The 23,785-nt window shown below is 37.3% G+C and overlaps 2 protein-coding genes across 5 annotated transcripts in view; one reads left to right on the top strand and one right to left on the bottom strand.

The window, feature by feature from the left end:
* Positions 1-7,551, top strand: part of RAB3GAP2 (RAB3 GTPase activating non-catalytic protein subunit 2) — a 47,280-nt gene extending 39,729 nt beyond the window's left edge. For all 4 annotated transcript variants that reach the window (XM_084283967.1, XM_084283968.1, XM_084283966.1 and 1 more), the window contains 7 exons: positions 117-152; positions 632-706; positions 949-1,167; positions 2,520-2,609; positions 2,694-2,912; positions 3,975-4,133; positions 5,617-7,551. In XM_084283967.1, coding sequence (XP_084140093.1) covers positions 117-152; positions 632-706; positions 949-1,167; positions 2,520-2,609; positions 2,694-2,912; positions 3,975-4,133; positions 5,617-5,763 — 945 coding nt within the window. In that variant the 3' untranslated portion in view covers positions 5,764-7,551. The remainder of the gene's footprint in view (positions 1-116; positions 153-631; positions 707-948; positions 1,168-2,519; positions 2,610-2,693; positions 2,913-3,974; positions 4,134-5,616) is intronic.
* A 233-nt stretch (positions 7,552-7,784) lies between these two features.
* The window catches only part of IARS2 (isoleucyl-tRNA synthetase 2, mitochondrial), a 28,537-nt gene continuing 12,536 nt past the window's right edge, over positions 7,785-23,785 (bottom strand). The window contains exons 13-23 of the mRNA XM_084283970.1: positions 21,203-21,305; positions 20,489-20,585; positions 14,812-14,920; positions 13,674-13,776; positions 12,574-12,699; positions 12,044-12,175; positions 11,289-11,395; positions 10,197-10,342; positions 9,842-10,032; positions 8,327-8,471; positions 7,785-8,160 (exon numbers count right to left, since the gene is read on the bottom strand). Coding sequence (XP_084140096.1) covers positions 8,009-8,160; positions 8,327-8,471; positions 9,842-10,032; positions 10,197-10,342; positions 11,289-11,395; positions 12,044-12,175; positions 12,574-12,699; positions 13,674-13,776; positions 14,812-14,920; positions 20,489-20,585; positions 21,203-21,305 — 1,411 coding nt within the window. The 3' untranslated portion in view covers positions 7,785-8,008. The remainder of the gene's footprint in view (positions 8,161-8,326; positions 8,472-9,841; positions 10,033-10,196; positions 10,343-11,288; positions 11,396-12,043; positions 12,176-12,573; positions 12,700-13,673; positions 13,777-14,811; positions 14,921-20,488; positions 20,586-21,202; positions 21,306-23,785) is intronic.

Raw genomic sequence — 23,785 nt, 5'->3', positions numbered from 1 at the left:
CATTTTGTAGCTGTAATGAACTGTTTTATCTTTTTATAGTAGGAAAATGCTAATAACAGATACATTATAATAAAAATAATTTAATTGTGCTAAAATACGTGTATTTTTAAAAACAGGTGGGAAAAGCTCCGAAGGACAGATTATGCAGAAGGGCAAGTAATACTACTTCTGTCTAACTGGAGAAAAAAAAAAAAAAAAAGGCACACCTTAATTTGAATACTAGCTTGTGATTTGTTTTTGAAACTTTAAGTTTGAAACTTGAGATACAACATGACAAAATACTATTTTTCATGCATAATTATTAGTTAAAACTCTTGGAAGGCAACTGATTTGCTCAGAAAATGGCATGTATTAGGTGTGAGTACGTGAGCTACTCAGTCATCTTTACAAATACAGTATTGCAAATGGCTAAATTGAGATAATTTAATCTTTTCAAGATAATGGAAAGCTTTCTCTTATTCTGCTGTTTCTAAATCTTTGTGCTTAGGTGAATGTTTATTTAGCTTTAAGTATAATAGGCTAATAAACTGAGCTTAACGTGTTAATGTCAACAACTGTCTTCTCAAACATATAGAACTATTAAAGTCTGTTTCAATTCCATGTGAAACAATTCAAAACCTACTGTTAACAGGATGTAGGCATGGGTGACACAGCAATGACGGCTTTTCTTGGCTGCTGTTCAGATCTTCTGCAAACATTGCTAGAGGTAAGTTTTTGTTTTTAATCTGTGGAAAGTAAGGAACGCGTTAATTTAAATTTAATTTTTAAATAATATGTGTATACTAATCTCTGTATTGTTCAGACAAATGTTGATATTGTTTTCTAGAGAATATAAAATTCTCTTCTTAATTTCATAGCAGAGAACTTGTGATTAAAGCTGTGTTTTTTGCATAGAAGACCAATATAGGTGATATTTTGTGACTGACTACTTATGTATTCCTCCGGTAGGCTGATGTTAGTAGTGACGAAATGCAGGCTCCTGTCCTGGATACTGAAGATGCTTGGACGTCAGTAGAAGGACCAGTATCGATAGTAGAACTAGCGCTTGAACAGAAACGCATTCACTATCCGCTTGTTGAACACCAGTTTGTGTTATGTACAATCCTGTACGCTATTATGAGGTTTTCTCTGAAGAGTGTAAAGCCTCTCTCACTGTTTGATAGCAAGGTACGTCTTCTAAAAGCTGATATGCATACACCTACTTATTACTATCCTTCCTCGTGGTATCTATAACATATGCTAGCTTTCACTTCTTAAACTGGTCATGCATGCTGTTACGACAGACGTTTAGCCCACTGTGCTGTTAATGAAGTTGTTACCAGAATTCAAGATGACATACAAGCTTGGTACTTCTTATGATGAATATAAGGTTTGTAGTGGCCTCAGATGCATGAAAATTAGCTCCTTAACAATTAGTTTGACTGAAAACACTGCATGGTAAAAACACTATGACAGGTTTTCTAGTTGCTTTGAGAAGAGCCAAATCAAAAACACAAATACTTCAAAAATGTTATGTTGGTGTTGCTGTTGTATCCACTTTTGCTGATTATTATTGCAGAATTCTGAGCTTGCTGAAGAGAGAATACAGCTTGTCATTTAGATGCATATCAACCACTAAGAAAAAAATGTTCACACACTCAAGGTTCGCATTTCCCTGTGAGCTTTGTGAGAGAACTTCTAACAGATCTTTAGGGAACATTGAGTGATGTCTGAAAAGAAGTATTTAAAAGTTTCAAAAAACTTCTATTACTGTATTTCTGATAACACAAGTCACTGTCTAGACTTGTGTGCTTGTCACTTGCCCCATTCCAGTATCAGTAATCCACTTCTACATAATTTCCTGCATCCCATTGGGTATTTCTCCTGGCTGTTCTTTTAATTTGGAGAATGGCCCCAGTATATAAGAACAACGCTACAAAGATTTTTCTTTCAAAACAGCCATTTTTTTTATTTTCTGACTCCATGTGTCAGTACAGAGCAGGACTGCCAGAGATGTTTGTCATTTAGTGTATCATCACTGGAGGTGGTGGTGGGCTGAAACGAGAGCTACCATATGCCATCATTCAGCGGTTTACCTGAAATTTGATTAATCTGTAGTCAAGGAGACTTTAATTTTAAGTGAAGTCAATTGATAATAACTGAAAAAAAAAATTTGTATTAACTAGTTGGTATTTCTTCCTCCATATGCTTAGCATGTTAATCTAGAACAATAAGCTGGGGAATAATAAATATATATCGACTTCATCTCCAGCTGGTAGCGTATCAGATACAAACATCTGCCCACTAAATTATGTAAGCTTGAAAGGAAATCCTTGAATAAGAATTGCATGAGTAAAGGATTGTTTTGTTCTGTAGTTTTAACTTAAAATACTAATTTTCATTCCCAAAGAGAAATGGAAGATGCAGTGCAATTTAAATGTAAAAAAAAAAATAAAAATTCAGCTTCCTTGTATTGGATCTAAGTGAACTACTTTCCTTTACTTTTATCTGTGACAGTTGTCTTTGGTTCTCAATTTTAGGGCAAGAATGCATTTTTCAAAGACCTTACTTCAATTCAGCTGCTACCTAGTGGGGATATGGATCAAAGTGTGTTATCCATACGGCAACAGGTAGGTATATGTTTTGTACTGAAAGTTGCTAAACTTCTAAAATTTCAAATACTACTGAAGTAATTTTTAACTCTTGCTTTCAAGTTTTTGATCAAAGTTGTGAGTGCAGCGGTTCAAAAACTATGTTCATCACAAAAGACTAAAGAAGTCTCAGAAGATGAATTGTTTCCCTTCGAAAAGGCAAGGAATTGGCCAACTTTGGCTGTGGATCTAGCTCAGTATCTTCAAATCTGTGAGGATGTGGTCAGAAGACATTATGTCTGTGAACTGTATAGTTATGGGATGGATCATCTTGGTGAAGAGGTAATAACACCTTTTTATTAATTTTACATCAATACGGCATTATGTCAGATACTCTGCTAATTACATTTTCACTTACTGTGAAGGGTTAGGCAGGTCTTGCCAGGCTCAAAAAATTGCCAGGCTCAAAAAATCCCCAGACTGAAAAAGTCAAGCCAGAGAAGTACTTTCTCAAGACCAGTAATCTTCCTTACTTTGCCTTCCTCTCAACAGTAATCTGGAAACATGACAGGGAGTTAAACTGTTGGTCTGAACTAGTACAACTCCTTGTATTCAAAATACTGCATTTGATATTTCAGGACTTTGTCCTTCACTTGTAATCTCTGCAACTGACAAAATCTTGAGGTGGAACCTCTGGTGGAAGTCCATCAAGAGTTGATGAGCTATTCTCATGCATGTAATTAATGGAGATAATCATGATAACAAATGTGCAAATTCCTAGTATGAGCTCTTAGTAAAAAAGCAAAGTAGATCTGAAACCTTTGCAGATCATACTCATATAGGAATAAGTGGTGAAATTAATGAGAAATTATATATTTTTTTTTTTCCTTTGGGGATGTTCTACTTCAATTTGACATATGGATTGAAAAATTTGCCTAAGTAGGCATCTTTTCTGTCATCTTCATACAAGACACGTAAAACTGCCTATAAAGAGAATGAGACCAATATATAGTTTAGACAGAAAAAAAACCCACACTCATCTGCATTCTCTGATTAGAATTTTAGGAAGTTTACCAGTCCTTGGGCAGAAAATCCATTGCTTTTTTCAGGGGAAAAGCAAACAGAATTAAGAGGAAGCTGCTGAACTGCAAAACAGACCTCCAAATCATGCTAATCACTGTGTAAAGTACAGAGTAATTCTCTGCCTTTGTTCTCTCTTCCACTGCTGAGAAGCTTTTTAATAACATGCTTTCTTTACAGTGACAGGTAACACAAGAAATGGTCTCAAAGCCATTTTTCCTAATGTCCTAAAGACTTCTTTAGATTAACCTTTTCAAGCCTACAGATAGGTGATCTGTGTCATGCTCAAATAGTATCTAATTCTGTGTATTTCTCTATTTTCAGGCTTTTCTTCAGGTGACTGACAAAGAAGTGCTTGCATCACAGCTGCTCATACTGGCTGGACAGAGACTGGCCTTTTCTCTACTTCACGTACAGTCAAAAGAGAGCGTGGAACTTCTCGCTAGACTTCCTCCAACACTATGTACTTGGCTTAAAGCTATGGTAAGTTAAGCTCGATTTAGGAAAACAGGTTGGCTAACAGAAGGTTCTGTTTATTCAGACACAGATTACATCTGAATTAACCTTTCTTACTAATGGAAACAAGAACTAGTTCTCGTTTTATCTGATGCCAGTTCTGTTCCTTGCATTGTTTTTTCATAACAGAAAAGTCAGCAAATAAGTAATAAAGAAACCCAAAACAAAGTAGCGAAGCATTGTGTGCTAGTTAATTCAGACTTCAAAGCCGATTTCTTTAAGTAAATTTTGGAGAAAGTTTCTCAATTTTAACTCAAGTTCTATTAGCAAAAACAGGGTAGCTCTGGTAATTGGTGGTTCCTCACTCTACTTTGCACTGGTTAAGCCTCACCTCAAGTACTGTGTGCAGGGTTGGGCACCACAATACAAAAAGGACATAAAACTATTAGAGAGTGTCAAAGGAAGGCTACAAAGATGGTAAAGGGTCAGGAGGGGAAGACGTGTGAGGAGCGGCTGAGGTCCCTTGGTTTGTTCAGCCCAGAGCAGAGCAGGCTGAGGGGAGGCCTCATGGCGGCCTGCAGCTCCCTCACGAGGGGAGCAGAGGGGCAGGCGCTGAGCTCTGCTCTCTGGGAAATGTTCAGGTCTGTTTCTTTGGGTGGTTCCAGCCAAAAGTTGTACTCAGTGATCCTTCTGAGTGGGTCCCTCCCATCTGGAGATATTCTATGGTTAGTTTTCAAGAATAAAACCAGCAAAACTCCACTTCTCAGTTGTAATTAATTTGTTTTTGGGAGTGTTCCTTTCTATTGAGTTGTCAGGATGTTAAATAGCCCATGTGAAAACTAGATATTAAAAAGTCAAAATATCTAGAATACCAGACTTTTCAACTTTTTGTGGAAAATTTTTGTGGAAAATGTTTCTGGAGCTTACCTAAATAACTCTAACTTGACTAAATTCTGAGGGGAGAGCATGATGGGGTAGGGAAATAGGAAAATGACTTTTGTAACAACAACAGTTAAACTTCTCTGTTTCTTCCTCCAAAGGACAGGCACTCAGTTCCATAAATGCAGTGAGTCTTGCCGGTTTACACAGCATGACAATACAATTTGAAGACTCACTGGAGAGAACTGAGAGTGTTGGATGTAGAATTGCCCCTGGGACACTGAAATACTTTTTTTTTTCTGAAGTTGTAGTAAAATGTGTGCTTGTTTTGAAAAGGCTATTGCCAATCTGTTTTATTGGCAATATTCAGAAGTCAGTGCCTCTGTTTATCCAAATCATAGGTGTGATGTTTTCCAGATTGCATGAATAAATTTGGTTGAGAATATTGTTCAGCAGTGTGAGGAGCCAGTTAAGAAGGCTCTGAGGAGCAAAATGATCAGTAGCAAAATTCTAGGTCAAAGCATCAGCTTAGTTCTCGGGTAGTAATCTGGTTTATACAAAACCAGCAGGGCATATATGCAGATCATCATCTGTAAAAACACTCTAATGCTGTGTTTTTTTTTTTATATAGGACCCCCAGGAACTTCAAAATGTAGAAGTGCCAATTGCTACAACAGCTAAACTAATTAACAGAGTAATAGAGAACTTACCAGAGAATCATGGGCAGTATAGCCTTGCTTTGAACCTGATAGAGGCTGTAGAAGCAATCTCGTCATGACATTCTTTGTTGGAATGGTTCTACTATATAGTGCTACAATGCATGATTTTACAGAATGAGGCTGAAATTTACAGAAATCAACTTTTGTGTGGCTTTTATTAAACAACAAAAAGAACAATGTTACCCACCCCAGAATTTTGGAAGATAATTTAATAAAATTGGATCGTATTTTAAATTCTGCACTAGTAGAAAGATGTTTAGTTTCTGGTATACTTGTCAGTATCTCAAATGCTTTATTTATTTGACTTGAACGCTTTTTGCTGTAGTCTAAATTGGGTATATTTGACAGCAGTTTTAGTCTATTTACAAAATCACATCTTGTGAAATTCTGTATTTCATGCTAGCAGTAACTGCTACAGTTACTATCTTCCATGTATGATTTATCAAAACAAGCTGCAGAATTAAACCTGAGGAAAAACTTCAGTCTCTTATAATGTAAAGCCAATACTGCTTTTTCAGAAGATAGAATGGGTGTGGGGCTCATTCCTAGTAACTGTGTTGTATGTGACAATAACAACTGCACTAGACATAGAATGAAACGTGCTGGGGCCTTATGCAAAGGAAGAAGATCCCTAGTAGTAAGAATCAGCTTGGATGGGAGAACTCACTTCTCCAGACATAGACACATCTTTTAGTCCAGTTTCAGTTTCCCAGCATTGTCTCTAGGTTGTTGGGCTTCAGCTAAAACTGGATTTACAACTCTCTCCTTTATTACTAAGCTCTGCTGAGTCTAAGTAGGTCAAGGAATGTCTTACTGTAAGATTGTTCCCATCTTATCCTTATAGAAGATGTAGTATGCTATAGATCTCTGCACATGTTGACTTGTAGTCAAAAATTGCTTAAATAGTTGACCCAACTTCACTGAAGCTCTACAGTACTGAATACCTTAGCCTTAAAAAAATAAAATAAAAACAACCAAACAAAAAAGAAGCAAACCTTATGTATAATACCTACAGGGAACTGCATAGTGAGTATCTTCACTGTTGGAGTGGTATTAAAAATTATCTTGCATCATTTAGTAGTTTATTTTCTACCTAAAGGAAAGCCAGGAAAGATTGGTGTAATAGTGGTGTAAGCTGTTTTTTGTCTTGAAGTCAATTGAAATTACTGTCTCCATCTTGTAACCTGCTCTTGCATTATATGTAAGAACATATTCTGCCTTGTTAGAGACAGAAGTTGGTCTTATCTTTCTGAAGTATGTGCTGCTGTCACCTTAGGGTTAGATTCCCCCTAAAAATGGTTCTATAGGTGGCTTGTTCTATATAGACTTCTGTCTGTTCAGCATCCTGTTTTATCGCTGCACTTTAATGTAGGTGATGAGGCTTCCTGAAGCAATTTGATGCTGAGTGTTATGACACCACACCGGTATGGGAAATGAGTGACTAAAGAATAGTAAGAGTTCCAGTAAGACTAAGGGACTGGTACCAGTCTGCCTTTCAGATTAGTTCAGTCATGAAAGTAAAGTTAAAATGGCTGTAGGGGAAAAATGGAAAAATGCAAGATCAGGCAGCGACTGTACCACCTTTCCTGACAGCACGTCAAACTTCTGCAGAAACAAATATGTGAGTGAATCAGTCATCATGAAACCTGAGGAAAAACAAAAACGTGTCTTAGTTGCATTACATTCCTGTATCCTGGTACAGCTGTGTAAAGGATTTTACTGTAACTGAATTGGTCAGAGCTGACACTCAACACCAATCAAATCTGTAATGTATTGTAAGTAATATTCTGTATATAGTGCTATTTTGTGTCTAATTTGCTGTGGATTTGTGTAAATTGATTAAATAAAATTTGAGGTTTCAGTGTGTTTGTTCCTTCTTTATAGTAGGTAGCGGTTAACACCTTTTCTTCTTGCTAGTTTTCTTCTAAATGAAATGCTTCAGGATGGAGGACTGTTTCTTTGTGGTTCCACAGCATTCCTTGCTGCCAGTATAGAAAGAAACAGTAGGTCTCATGGTGGAGTTTCACTTTCATTTAGGTGAACTTAAAACAATACACATTAGTAAATCAGAACAAGTAAATCAGTTACTTTAAACCATCTTTTTTATTAAGCTGAAAATTGATATACACAATTAGTTATATACACATACGGTTCTGCCCAAAGCACATGATAATTCTGCTCCAGCTGGGGCTTAAGCATAGGGGGTTCTGTAGTCTTCAGTATGCAGACCTTTCAGGTAACCACCACTTTTATGCACTTCAATACTTATTACATTGGAGCAGCTCACGCAAAGGCATTTCATCCTCATGTGCTTCCTTTTCCAGCAAGGACTTTCAGGCAGCGTGGGCAAGGAGTGCTTGAGGAATCAGAAGTGTACCTCCTGCAGCGAGGGCACTTTGCTTTGGCAGTAGGTAGGGCTATAACTTTATATGAAGATTCTTCACGAATATCACCACCTGTAAAAAAAAAAAAAATTATTAGTGAGGTAGTGAGGTCATTAAGTGCAGGTGTAGTTAGAGTATTCAGTTCTACACATGAAGTAAACAATCAAATAGGTTGTAGTACAGAAAAGATCCAGATACTGCTTAGCAGAGAGAAGCGTACCTGGAATAGTTCTCTTACCTTCCAAATTAATCAGAAAGGTCCCTTTGATAATGTTTGCATCTGTAGGTATTTCTTTCGGTAGCTCACTCAGCAGGGTTGTTTGGGAAGCCATCATTATTTCATTGAGCTGTGAAACACTAGAAGATTCTTCAGCCTGCAATGCCTAGGGAAGAGAGTTAATTTTCAGACTTGCAACCTGTGTTTGCTCCCCATCCTCCTCCTGCTACCAAAGGTTAAAGCAAAAAAAAAAAAAAAAAGATTATTATGTAGATGATTGCAAGAATTGCCATAGCCTTGTCGGGAAGAGAACACAAGTTTGTTTACACATCCACGTACATCTGTATAAATAGATGCATATAGAACATTGTCTAAATCCAGCATCAAAATTGAGGTCTGCCACTGCAAGCTCTAAGATGCTCCATTCTTTAAAATAAATGCTAAGAATAACGATGATGGCTCCTCGTCAGCATGGAAGATTTGAACCAACAATCCAATTTACTTGCCCTGGCCAGGAAGCTAACCTCCCCCCCCAACCCTTTACACATGTGAATGGCAGCATTCAAAGTTCCCTGGTCAAATGTGTTCAGGTTACTTTGACCCTCACAACAAGAAAGCAGATTACTTTGGAAGATCACTGCCAGCACCACTAGAACAGGTATTATTCAAGCAGTATAGCCCAGGGTCAGTGAGGTGTGCAGCACAGTGCAACATAGTCAGTAATAACTAGATGCTGGGGCAGAGCGTGCCCTCAGCAAGTCTGCAGATGATAGAAAGCTCAGAGGAAGTGACACACCAGATGGCTGCCCTAACAGTCAGAAGGAATTCAGCAGAATAGAGAAAGGAGCTAGCAGAAATGTCCCAAAGTTCAGTGATATGAAATGCAACGTGTGGCCCTGGGGAGGAATAACCCCAAGAACCAGCACACAGCAACAGTCAGCTTGGCAGAGAAAGCGTCGCCATAGACAAGCTGACCGTGAGCCAGCAATGTGCTCTTGCAGCACAGATCAACAACAGCCTGTGCTGCCAGAAGGTCAAGGGAAGTGGTCTGAGCCTTCCTCTCTGCTCAGCCCCAGCAAGACATCTGCAGTGCTGGGTCCAATTCTGACCTACCCAGTAAAAGAGAGATGTGACCTGATAGAGTGAGTCCAACAAAGGGCCACAAAGATGATGAAGGGACTGGAGGGACTATCTCTCACGTGAAGAGAGGCTGAGAGAGCTGCAACTCAGCCTATAAGAGATGCCTCAAGGAGATCTTAATGTATATAACTATCTGACAAGAGGGCATAAAGAAGATGTGAGTCTCTGTCTTTGGAAGCATTAAAAACCCAGCTGGACAGGGTCCTTGGACAACCTGCTCTAGCTGACCCTGCTCAAGCGGAGGGGCTGGGTTATACAATCTCCAGCAGTCCCAACCTCAACTATGCTGGGATTCTGCAATTTTTTATGGCGAGTACAAAGGCACAGACTGAAGAAGAATGTTTACAGAAATTAGCTTTTTTTGCACAGACAACTAATTCTAAGTTGCAAATTTACCTCCATTAATTCAAACAGCAATCCCGGCTCAATTACAATGACGACTTCATATTCCAAAGCATTCTTGCCAGGGATGGACCCAAGGAAAGAATCTCTCATTGCACATGCACCTTCTATTGCTTCCTCAATCCCAGGTTTCTTCCACCCTGAGCTTGCTTTAATCCAGCCAGTGCGAAACACACCCTCTGAGTCTTGAGAGCAAAGCAAACAAAGGAATTTTTAATTTAGTGTTTTTCTATTCAAGTGTTTATTAAAAGAATAAAAAAGAATGGCTTATCTCTGTATTTGCATTCTTTTCAACTATGCAGTTAAATAGTACGTTAGAAGAAGTCCTTAGAAACTATACAGGTTTTACCTTTCTTGTAAGGGATGTGTTGGAAAACCTCCTCAGCCAAGTGAGGAAGAATTGGTGCAAAGGATCGAACTACTATGTCTAAAGCCTCCGCTAGTACAGTTTGACACGAGCGACGTTTAGGATCTTTCTCCTCTTCGCAGTAGAGCCTGGAAGACAGAGATGAAAACTGTTAGTATTATAGCTAGTATTATATCTTAGTATTTCCATGTTACTGTTGTTACTGAAGAACCATACTTTAAATGGAATGTAGTACTATGCATCTTGAAAGCGTACAAGTCTGACCTAGCTTGCCTAAGGAAAGCTTTTCCTAATTTCTAATTTCCTAGGCAAGCACAGTGATACAGGTACAAGAGCATTTGCATGTGCATCCATATTTTGTCATAGGAAGGGAGACTTTGTACATGGCATGTTAATTTACTTCATTTGTATAGAAAATAATCTTTTCACAGGGAGGCGAGCCTGTAGGTCTGTTAGCCCTCTGTTCTAGTCTATTTATAAAATTTAGTATTAGGGCTTTCCTGCTCCTTTAGGTGCATTCTGGAAATCACAGATCAGTGTAATTCCTGATTAGTATAACCCCCGACCTCCTTGCCCTATGATACAGCCCTTTCAAAACGTACAAAGCTACCATACTAAATCCGTGCTTAAGGTCACATCCTTAGGATTTTTCATTAGTTTTTTAGATCACTAAAAGACATCAAGTTGCCTAGATAAATGCAAAAAAAAATACCTTTCCTGTAAACTCACAAATAACATACATGTATGCATTTCTAGGTAGAAATACAATTTCAAAACTCTATCCTTAAAAGGTAGTTTTGAAAGTGTACAATACTTGATTACCTTTCAAAATGATTCAGTACCCCTAGTGGACAGAATGTAGAAACACAGAGATGACAAAGACAGCTGACAGCTAAGCTTTCACCTGTGGATTTTAGTGTACTACAGGACAACACAGAACTATTAAATGTTCCCAAAAGGTCTGGATTCGCTCAACATTTGCCTGAAGTGTTATCACCTCCATCTCAAAATGATTAACTTGGTGTTTTTCCCCCCTTTTCCATGATGGCTTTAAGACAGCAGTAATAAACTTACCTGTCTTTGATTATGCTGAAATAAAAATTAGACAAGTTTCTGGAACAGAATGCTTGCAATAATCGAACAACTTTGCTATAGTCATATTCTTTGTATGCTTCTGTAACCTGGGAGAGGGAGCAGAGAGAGAACAGGGTGTTAATTTTTATCACAAAGCTTACAATGACTATCCCAGATGAAACTTGAACTTGGTGAAGCTGTGATGAGTGAAGGGAAGTCTGGGAGAATTATTTTTTTTAAAAGGTTGTAGGAGGGGAAAAGCATTAATTCAATTAATTCAATTAATTAGTTAGAACAAAGAAAAAAATTCTATTCAAATTTGAGGCAGGGGAACCCCAAAAATTACGTCCATACTTTCCCATTCAGTAGAAGAGTTCCAAGTGACATAAATTATTAAATTCTGGAATACAACAGATAAGTTTTAAAGATTAAGTTCTAAGATTAAGTTTTCGGTTTTGTTTGTTTAGCTCCTAACTATTTCTAAAGATTTCTAATTTGAGGTCTTGGGTGGGGGTACATGCAAAAAACAGGTTGATGTCAAAAACAAGTTGAGAATGTTAAAAACAAAGCCTTCCTCTCAGAAATTGATATGTACTAAAAGAAGTGCACTTCACTTTAAAGAAACCTTAGTGGTCATAATTTGCTTACAGGATGCATACTCTTTACTCATATACTTAAAGCATGTTCCCTAGAGTCTATACCCAGTCAAAAGCACGGCACATACACGTACTCATCTAAATAAAATTTACCCATACCTTGCTGCCGTAGTCTTGCAATAAATGTAGCATGTATTGATCTACTATGTACATCTCTGAAGGTGGGATGGAATCAGTTTCTGGATTGAAGTCAGCCATATTTCCCAGCATGAAACGTAGTGTATTCCGAAGCTAGGAACAGACAAGACAAACTAAATATTGATGGTTTGCACTTTAAATGAAACACAAATTGATAATATCTTATAATGAATTAACTAAATTTGGTTGTTTTTCAAATGGATTGGTTGAATAATTACAAAATACCATGAAGAACATATGCCAAAAGGATGTATGGAAATTGTGAAGACTGGATGTTACCTAGGCATGCTGCAAAAAGTACTCTTTTCATTAGCACACTTTACTGTTTGATTCACAGATCTAAAGAGCAGTAGCACCTACTTAAATGAGTTTGGAAAAGTCATTTTTAGTCTAAACACTGTAATCCGTTGCAATGAATTCTACTCATCTGACACCAAATATGAAGAGAACCTGTTCTTAAAATGAAGAAGATTAGCATGTTTGGTTCTTACCTTGTTAATATCATCTCTTGCAGCATTAAGTACCACCGGCCCAATCAGCACCTCGGTAAAAACATTGGATTCTGCTACCCACCAGCGCAGAACATCAGCACCATAGGGGGGATCCTTGGTGTGATCCTAAGCAGAGATAGAAAGGCACACTAGAAAAACTGGTGTGTTTGTGGGAGGGTTATGCAGCATGGCGAACACTGCAATTCCATGTTGCCAGTGCTGTGAATGTTATCTGCAACAGTGCCCAGAAGGCCAATGTATTTGGAGGCCTTCACTCCTCTTTTAGCAAGGTTTCTTGTTAAGCCAGGACAATAGCATGTGCTCACAGCAGTCTGTGTATGAGCAATGTTGGAACTCAGGTAAGTTAAGATAAATTAATCTTATATACTGAATCCTTTGAATACCTGACATTGAAACATCAATGTTTATATCTGAAGATTATATATTTTTCGCTTCATACTGTTTTCAACTCTGGAAATGGCTTCTTTCCTTGAAAGAATAGAAACTATTTGCTGGTTTATTGAATCAGATAAATAAGCCTTTGTGAGGACTGATTCTTTTGTCTAGAGTTTAAAATCTGCTTAGAAGCCTCAGAAGGCGCAACAGCGGGTCTGGGGAAGGAATAAATTCACAGGAATAAATTCCTTGACCCCTGGATGAAATCAAGATCCCTGAATCCATAACCAGCCCAGGCTGAGAGCAGGCAGGCTGCTGGGATGCAGCCCGTTCCGACTGCTGCATTGCTAGGCCCAGCTTGTAAGTGCCAATTGATTTGAAAGCAATGCTTACATTTTTTTAAATCCCACCTCCCCATCATTTCAACAACAAAGTTCTCAAATAAAAAAGGAACTATCTACATCTTCTAAATACTTTCTTTTTCCTTAGCATGGAACAATTTTAAGCACCACAGTTGACATAAAACAACACAAAGTTTTTACTTCAGCCAAACAGAATTGCAATGTAGCCAAAGTCTTCGGAAAAGTTTTCTAGAGTTCTGCTGCAAGACAGCTGTATAGAGAAATACATGCCAGGACAGTTGCAAAATCTGGTGGCGAAAAATTCTAACAAGTAATTCTAAGAAACACAAGAGTTTGACTTACTTCACCTCCATTGACTACCACATCGGGGTCAACCACATTGCCAATGGATTTGGACATCTTTTCTCCTTTCTCCCCAAGAGTAAATCCATGAACTACCAGAGTCCTGAAGGAAAAATTTTAGAGAAGAAAAAAAAGTCACCAAAAAATCTATGTTAAGAATACATTTCCAATGAGGATATATGCAAGTGAAAACACAAGGAAATCTACTTTGGTAAACCTGAGGCTTCATCTGTAGAGTTCAACGAACCAGGAATATACCATCTAAGTAGCACTTATATCTTCCTTTTCCTCATTTCATTTTACCATGTGACCAATACATTTTTAACAGATATCCAGGGCACATGTTTCAGATGTATTAAAAACTAAAGTCTTATTTACTATTTAAGCTGATGCATTTCTAAAAATTGCACAGCCTCCCTGCAAATTGACTCATACTATCCTCCTCTGTGTTTTTGTCTTCAAGGGGACAGGCAGTACGTCGCAGCTATAAGGCATGCAAATGGTAATTCTGAATGCCTTATAGCCTAACATTCATAGGATCACTATGGTTGGAAAAGCCCTCCAAGATCATCTGGTCCAACCATCCCCCTACCACCAGTATCACCCACGAGACTATGTCCCTAAGCGCCAGGTCCAACCTTTGCTTCAAGATGGTGACTCCACCACCTCCCTGGGCAACCCATCCCCGTGCCTGACTGCTCCTTCTGAGCAGAAATGTCTCCTCATTTCCTACCTGAACCTCCCCTGGTGCAATTTGAGGCCGTTCCCTCTAGTCCTATCACACCTGCCAATGATCGTAAGTGATTTTCATTCTGTATCTCCCATAATAATCCCTTTGATTATTAAGCGAGAGACAGCTGAAGAACAGACCTGTAAGACCTGTATCTGATAATGTAATAGGATATTACCTGAATGACTAAGAAAACATCTATTAAGACACAATTTTTTAAAACAATAAATCCATTGCAATCTAACCCACAAGAAACTTCATAATGAAAATTAAAAAAAAAAAACAAAAACACAAGTCAGATACATAGTAATGGTTTGATTTTTTTTCTTTCTGCACTACTGTCTACACTATCACAAGCAAAATATTTAATAAATGAACTAGTGACATGTTTGCAACCCATGCACTTACTTAAATGGTGCTTTTTTCCTTGTTGCCACACTAGTTAATAGCGAGGACTGAAACCAACCTCCCAGCTGGTCTTTTCCTTCAAGGTATGTATCTGCTCTTTGTTCCGTACCTTTAAAAATAGGAGATTTGTGAGAGTGTTTGTTTGTTTCAGATATCGTCAGCCTGTAACTCTGAACAATTAAATACCTAACAAATTCTTTGCAAGTGATTACTAAAACTTATTCTGCTCTTTAAATCCAGGAGATTCAAATTAGATTTACTGTTATAAATGGTGTATGGTTACTCCAACATGATACAAGTGATTCATCAGTATTACAAAGTTGGTTAAAATCCAACGCTGGCTGAACTCCAGGATTTAGCAAGTAAGCTTGCTTTCCTGTGAACAAAATATTAAGTTATGAAAGCAGAAGCTATCACACTCAGAATGCTTGACTGAAATTACTTTCCAAATACTCATAATCAAAATGAAGGATCCAAGAAAAGATCACATACTTCAAAATTAATAAAAAACTATGCTACAGCCTGAAACTTCATCAGTTGGGAGTTACTCGGGATACAAGTCACAGATGTAACGTGACTGACTAGCCTGCATCAGGTATATTCAGAGGAGACCAGGAAGTTTTCTCTGTGACCACAGCTCACCTGTGACAGAATTTACATTTCTGGTCACTGGTGTTCCAGGAAGGTTAAAAAATATCGGGAAAGTGTGGAGACATGGGAAACAGAAAGCCTGTTGTGTTGTGTGAGAGGGCAGTCTGGAAGAGCCTGGCTTGTTTAGCTTATCCATGTGAAGGCCAAGTAGAAATATTATTCTCTATAAATGCACACAAAGAGGAATGCTAGAGAAGGACAACTGTAGCTAATGAATACTGTTGGCATCAGAAAAAAAAAAAAGAGCAAGTATTAGCTGCACATTTAAAGCAGAAGAGCAAAACCAGCTTTCCCACAGGGCTGGAAAGAGGGCAGCAAAGCTTTAATGGCTTTGCTGGTGGAATTCAGTCACTGTATGACAGGGTGCAAGATTTGTTGACTCCAGTAGTCCCTCCTAGTCTTAAACAATCTCAGCCAGGTCACCAGCAGAGTGAGAACAGAATAATGCAGAGCACAGCAGAACATCCAAGTCACAAAACCCACAAGTGTGCAACATTCTATCAGGAAGAACGCAGGATTCTAAAAGATGTTGGCATAATTTTCCAGATATTCAGATAATTTTTTATTTTTTTTTTTTATCTTTTATCAGTTTTTATCTTATAGTTCCTTTTGTCCTCTGCCTAGGACCCCTGAGACAATGCTTCTTTCTGCTGCTGACACACTTGATTTATTTGTTTAACTTAATGGAAGTTTCGATATTTAGATCCATCCTGCAATAAAAGGAAGTTCAACATTACAAAGGTCAAGGCCATGCAGTTACAGCTAGCACAGGAAAAATGTGTGGGTGGATGTAATGGTTTTTAACGCATTTGTTTAGTTCTTCAAGAAAATCTACGAAGAATTTGGGTTTTAAAAGCAGAAGAAGTAGGGATCGGTCTTTGTATTAACAGACTGCAAAATTACCTGTGAGAACAAGATTTTTTTTTTTTTTAAAGAATATTTGTGACTATGAAGAACATAATAGTGTAAATTCTGAAACAAAACAGCAGCAACACATTTGTTGTAATCAAAAAGTTGTTGTAAGTAACAAATAGCTAGTTTCCTTCACACTGTTTTTAGCGAAGTGACATTTTCAGAGCAATGACAAGTTAAAACTTACAGAAGAGAAGAATTTAAACAAACAACTGACTACAAACAGCAAATTGTATTGGTCTTTTTTGACAGGAACAAGAATGTCTGGCAAGCCGGCTAATGTAACTTGCACGTTTAATGGGGGCCTGAACATATGATCTCTGTAAAGCGCAAACATAGGATTTGCATATACAAAGACTGCCTTTCAAGCATACTGGTAGCTCTCCTTTCTCAGTTTTGTTAAAGCTACAATGGTTATATATAAATTATTTAGAGCAGTGCACATTTCTTTCTAAATGGAGGAATATGTTCAACAAGCCAGAAGAGACTTCCGTTGTTTATCTTACATTGAATTGTAGTACATAGGTCATTAAAGAGAATTACAATTTATGATCCTTCTGGTTTGGATTTCAAGATTCTGTATCTTTGATCTTACAGACTTTGACTTTTAGATTAAACGTATTGTATTTTAATGCCAGGAATGAATCAGCTAAGATAAATTCAAGTCTCTCAGTCAGCACAAAAGTTTAAACACATAGATAGGTAAGTTGTAAAATAGTCACATTCATTTGGTTAAATATTAGTCAATAAGATAGGGAAAAAGTTATGCTGAAAACCACCATCACTGCAACTCACAACTAGGGGTAAAAAGCTGCACAACTTTTACTGACAGAAGATTACACACCAATACAGTTCAGTGGGCATTTTTTATATGAAATATCTTGAAAAAGAGTAATCTCAAGTTTGTAATACACTTGGTACTCTGCCCATGAGGAAAATTATAAGATCTGTAAGATAATTTAAAGACAATTCTCTGAGAGAGATACTCCAAACACAGCTACTGGAATAAGCACTATCAGAAGGAGAAACAAGCAAATAGTCCCTGAGATCACAGAACAAGGCATTTCAAATTAGTAAATGCTTTAGAACCAAATTTTGCCTTTACCAAACCTTTCTGTATGCAGTGTATTAGCACCAGTAACACTTATCTCACAGCAGCAGTACTGTGAAAAGGAATTTATTCATACACAAAGCATTCACACTACAATCTTAACATTTCATGAAAGTATGTGGAAATGGTTTCTTTCAAACAATATTTGAAGCACGTGTAGCAAAAACAAATGGGAGTAGATCACACAACAATAAACTGTTCAGTGAAAATAGTGCTATGCAAACAGAGCATTAATGAAGAAAAAAGTATCCCCAGAAAACTTTAAGCAGCAGAGATCTTTTCTTAAAGAACTTTACGGTTGTGTTCTCAGTGGTGCAAACTGTTTATTACGTAATTTACACACGCTCTAGTTATAGTTGTCCATTTTTAGGCTTGTGACTACAGTAATTAAATCTTTGATCTCAGAGTGCAGGTCACACCTCACTGTCACGGTGCCAGTGCAGAATGGCACAGTAATCTCAACTTGGTCAATTTGTCAGTTAGCTGGAAGTGGAACCTTCGATAACACTAAGCTGAAAAAAGAAAGATAACCTGTAACTTAGTGCAAAAAGAGCAACTCGAGGTCATTTCCATTGGAACTATACACTATCTGTGGAAGGAAATGCAGCATGGCAAGTCTTTGAAATACTACTGTACCCATGCAGTCTATGATTTAGGCCATTGAGGCTGCTGTCACTGAGCAATTCCTTCAATCCATTCAAACGCTTCAGATGGCAGAATCTCTCCTCTTTCTCTTCCTCTCTCCCTTCCCAGCCTGCCCTATTTTTTGAAAGCAATCTGTGTGACCAACAGCTAAAGGGATGAATTTTAAAACCGCTACATCTCATTTCATGAGTGTTTTGCTAAGACAGGTAGTTCAAGTCCTGTGCAAGCTCAGACGCAAATTCCCCAAGTCACGGAGCTGACAGCAAACTACTTGTTCTTGTGAGACTGGAACCGGCAGGAAAATCCGTAACATTATTTATTGGTTACTGGCAGAAAAATTGTGGATTTATAATTTTCAATAACTTGAGTTCACTGTACAGCACAACAATTATAAACATTAGTCACAGTTTTAGTCATCTATTATATCTTCAGGCTGTCCTGAAATCAACTCATGTGCTGCAATCCTTTAAAAGAACCACTGCCACGCATGACACTGTCCTCACCAGGCAAGCAGTAACTGCTGTTATAGCTGACCTCTTACTACAAAATTAATAGGTAGCATGCCAGCTCCCAAATGCCAGCGTGCTTTCATGAGTCTAAACCAGACGAAGCTCTTCTTCCTGTTGTGACAATCACTACGGAATTTTGGATTTCTCCATGGATTTCATCCCCCCCCTCCCTCGAGAAGTATTTCAGAAAGGAATCCCACCAGTTAGTCAGTTTGTAAGCCTTGCCAATTTACTTACATCGGAAGAAGTTCTGAAAAAAGTTCTAAAATCTGGAGTATATTGAGAATACAAAACTATTAATTCAACAAATTCTCTTGCAAATTGCATTCTTCATAAAGGTTAAATTAAATCCATCAGTTTATACAAATCTCTGGCTCTGTACTTCCACTTCTGGCAGTGTCTGGGAGCCTCAACTACACAAAACAAAAGGTAACACAACTTTTTGCGGCATTTCTGCAGATAAAGAGGCTTATGAAATCACACTGCTTGTTAGTCCTTCCCATAGCTTTTGAACCAGCTGGGCTACTCCAGTCATGTCAGACAGCAAAAATAAGAAGCCTCACACGCATCGAGTCCCAACAAGTTTCATGAAAATACATGAGTAGATAGAGAAGAGGCACTTTTAATGGTATTGTGAAGGAAGACATCTGATATTGTGAAAGACATTTATTAGACACTACAGAATCCATATGGGAGCATTATACAAATTAATCAAGGGTCTTGATTCTGCTATTGCTTATTAAAAACACTGTCCTTTCTTTATACAGGATTAGAGATGCTTTTTGCATCCTGAGGTGTTAAGCCATCAAGGAATGCAAGGATGCAACTGCGTACATAAAATACCACTACTTCCTAACTCCTTTCAAAAACCAAACCAGAAACTTCTTTTTTTTTTTTTTTCCTTTTTTTTTTCCTTTTTTTTTTTCTTTAAGATCATGAACCTTAATATATGTAAAGGTCTTCCAGAAAATAAATGTTTGCTGATGGTACTGTTGCCTGACCATGTTGCTAAGAAATAAAACCTCTGGTACTAACGTGTTTTATAATTCAACAAGATTGTTATCACACGATTGTGTACTGAGGGTTTAAAGTCCAACAGACTTTATGCATGGGACCAGACTCCTCCTTTAGAAAGGACTCCTGACTTTCGACTATCCTCCAGGCAAACAGTGTGTTTTAGATAGACAGATAGATCGATACATGTTATATAGTATATATTACCTGAGCTGAATACAAAATTTGTACCAATTTTTCTGTAATAACATTTTTCACTTGTAGCAGACCTGCTGAGTAGCAACTACTGGCTGTTGGAACTATACATAAAATACAACAAATAACATATTTTAAGCAACAAGATACTGATTTAGTTACTGAAAGTAATCTGAAATTAAGAAGTACTCTTGTATACCCACACTGTTAAAATGATTAAACCTTCTTAGATTTCAGCTGTTGATCTCAATTTTGTTTTGCTTCAAACAGAATCCTCTAACACAAACTGAAATTTATTACTGAAAAAAATAATTTAAAAGTTACCAACTAGCAGTGAAATACCTTGGCTATTTGTGCCATGAAATTTCAATAGAACAAATATGTTCTCAGGAGGAGATTCGTTGTATGCCACAGTCAGAATAGCATGTTATAAAAATCTCAACTTCAACTATACTGAATATGAGCTTGCCAACATTAAACCATAATCTTTACGAGCAAAAGCAGCTTTACAAGAAATCACAACCAGTTTGTTGCTGGCATAATCTGACTCAGTTTTGCTGATACCAACAGCATCATGTAAAATAATTATATTTTGTTCTCCAAGTATTATAAAAGAAAGATCAACATACTAATACTGTACCTTCCAAAACATGAGCCCAGGAGGTTCCACTATCGAACCAGATGTCTAGGACATCCTGTCCCTTGACATAATCTAAAACATCGTGACCACCACCAGCCTATTGGAAAAACAATTATTAAAAAATGCAAATAGAATACTCTATATCATCAGTGTTTTTCAAAGCTAGAAATAAAATATATTTGGTTTCTGGACCAGTTTTGTACAGGTTCTGCTACCAACATTATGAGAAAAAATAATTCAGATAATTTTTAACAATGATTCACAGATAATTACTGATGGAAAACACAAACGGAGCAAGAAAAAAATACAAAAAAAAAGAAAAGAGATGGCAGAGTAACACTGCAGTTTATTAGCTTATGAACAAAAATGTAAAAGCAACAATATAAAGATAGGAATAACTAAATACAAATTCAGATTTATTTTAATTACAAAGGCTCAATATATTTTGCACTCATAATTTAGTTAAGTAGGATGCTATTTTCCTCCTGACCTGAAAGGAGGAGGTTGGAGATCTCAGCCCAGAATTAATGGCTGAAATCTGATTCTTGTCACATTCAGGTATCATTTTCTGAATATTCCTTTCACAGGATACATTCACATAAAGGCAAAAGACTGGAAAGGATCACGAGAATATACAAAGGTTTTATATTACTTCTCATCACTGAACCATCTCTCAAGCACTTTCTGTATTTAAGTAAAAAAAAAAAAAATTACCTTTGCTACAGCCTCCTTTGATAATAGTTGTTCAATAGGAAGGGTCCACCATGCATCTGTTCCTTGCTGCTCCACTATTTTGATGACATCTGTGATTGTTTCACTGTTTAGCAGGGAAAAAAAAAGGGTTTTATGAATTGATGAATTAACCATATCTTTCTACAAGTATTCCAGATCCAGAGCAGTGAGATATACTGAGAAAGAGATTAAGCTATTTAAACCTCTGATTTTTCCAGCTTCTAATCCAGGCAAGTCTCCAGAGACTTTCTGCCTGTATTAGAAAAGATTTCCAACTTCGGTCTTCCAAGACACCAGCTGCAGGGTTATGTAAAAGACTGGACATAGAGAAATCCAGATGCATCTGAACAGCTTTTTCTGCAAATACTCAGTAACTGGGCACTTGGAAAAGATACCAGCAGCTTGAAGACTTCTAAAATTCATTTCACTTGCTATTTCTCAATCTCAGATTTGCAGAGAAATAAACAACTATTTTCCAAAAAACACTTGCTCTTTTTGACAGTAGGTTTTTCTCCACTGGATAGAGAGCAAACAAATGGAGAATTAAGAAACATCAGCATTTAAAATAATGTACAGATTTCACATCAGACTTCCATTTGGCTGGATTCTACCTTTTTAATTATTTTTTTTTTTTTTTTAATAAGCAGCAGCATAGGTATATATATAATATTATTCCCAAATGTGGGGAAAACTGCAATTTTTGTATCCAGTAGAGGAAGAATGTAATTAACCATTCAATAGACACTCTGAGGCATATATGAATCCATATGGTACAGCTCCAGTAAGGACAAAGGTTCTGAACCATATACACACTATGGAAAAATTAAAAGAAAAAAAAAAAAAAAAAAAGCATTTTCTTTCTGCTGTGAACAGATAACACAACCAAAAAGTGAACAGTTCTTTTCACTGCTTATGATACATTGAATCATCCACAGTAGGCAAGGTGATTTTTAGTATTATTTAATGGCAAGTCTGGGTGTACATTAAGATAGCTTAACAACAACAAAAAATAAATAAATAAATAAAAATAAAACACACACCATAAAACACACTTTATCTTGCTGACTCACAGAGCATTTACTGAAGAAGTGATTTTTAGAACTCCTGTTGTACCTAGGGAGTACAGCAGACCATCATGACCTGAAAACATCAAACTAAAACCACTGCATTACCCAAGTCACCAGAGATCTGTTTTTAGATGTTCACTCTTCAAGTTATTCAATTAATTAATTTCTTGACAAAATATTGCAAACCGGGAATCAGTAAAATAAGGATCTTGTACAATTATCTCGAAATCTAACTTCCTTTGGGTCACCACTTGGTTTTCTATTTGGACATCAGCACCATGTTTTTGCTGTACTACAATAAGCTGAGCTGCATCACCACAGCATTTAGTGAACTCTTACACACAGTTTAAACATGAAAACCTATGTTCTCGAAGAAGATGTAAAACTAGTTATTACGTAATAACACCACATGAGACATGACAGTGAGAAGAAAACACGATTTTACTGTTGCTTGTGGAGATAAAATGCCTATGTCAGAGCGACAGTTTTGTATTAACCTGTCATAGTCTTTTCAAAGTAAATCCAAGCAGAATGTCCCAGTACACTTTATGGAGAGAAGGCACACTAACCAGTAACACTCTCAAAATGACAGCCAGCTAACATACCAGTGCCATTCTAACCCTTTCAGACTTGAATGGATGCCATTCACTTTCCAGTTCAATGATCGTGGGACACAATTTATGGCTTCGTAATGTATCTGCTAACATTTATCTTGGTAAAACAACATTTAGAGCTCCATTTCTGACTGGCATCTTTTCCTTTCAGAAATATTTGCACAGAGGCCTATTTGCCTATACTTTCAGTTGTGAAGTGTTACTTCTCAAAGATAAATACAAACAACGAATCCAGCCCCAGTAAATTTCTCCGAGGCTAGCCAGTAACTGTCCCTTGCTTTCTTCTGGCTAGATCTCCAAATTCAGAGAGCTCTCAGGAAAAAAATAATAATAAAAAAAAACATTATGACAGCAGAAATCAGTTTGTTAGATATTCTGAGCTTTTAGGAATTACAGTCTGAAGCACCACCACTCAGACACACGATCTGATTTTGGGGTGGTCTTGTGTGGAGCCAGGAGTTGGACTTAATGAGCCTCGTGGATTCCTTCTGACTCTGGATATTCTCTAATTCATTTTTCTGACTTGCAACTATTAATTTAACCCAGAATTCCACAGAAGTGGAAACTTTTTAAAACAGAACAGTAATAATAATAATAAAAACAAACAAACAAACAAAAAGGACTGACAAATGTGGGATTCCAAATAGAATAACCCCGAAACCCCCCTTTGTTTCATTCTGGAGAGCAAAAGCCTAAATGTGACAAAGCTGCTCTAAATCTATGTTCAGTCTGGTAGCTCTCTGATTCCTTCAGCTTCAAAGCAAGCAAACTAACTAACAACACAGTCTTAAGGAACAGTGACGGTTATCCATTAGCATGAGAAGATCTGTCATAAAATTCAGTACATTTCTATACAATGCCTGTTCTTCAGAACATATACAGGC

Source organism: Netta rufina (assembly GCF_964035555.1).
Source record: "Netta rufina genome assembly, chromosome: 3".
NCBI lineage: Eukaryota > Metazoa > Chordata > Aves > Anseriformes > Anatidae > Netta > Netta rufina.
This window is presented reverse-complemented; position numbering and strand designations above follow the sequence as displayed.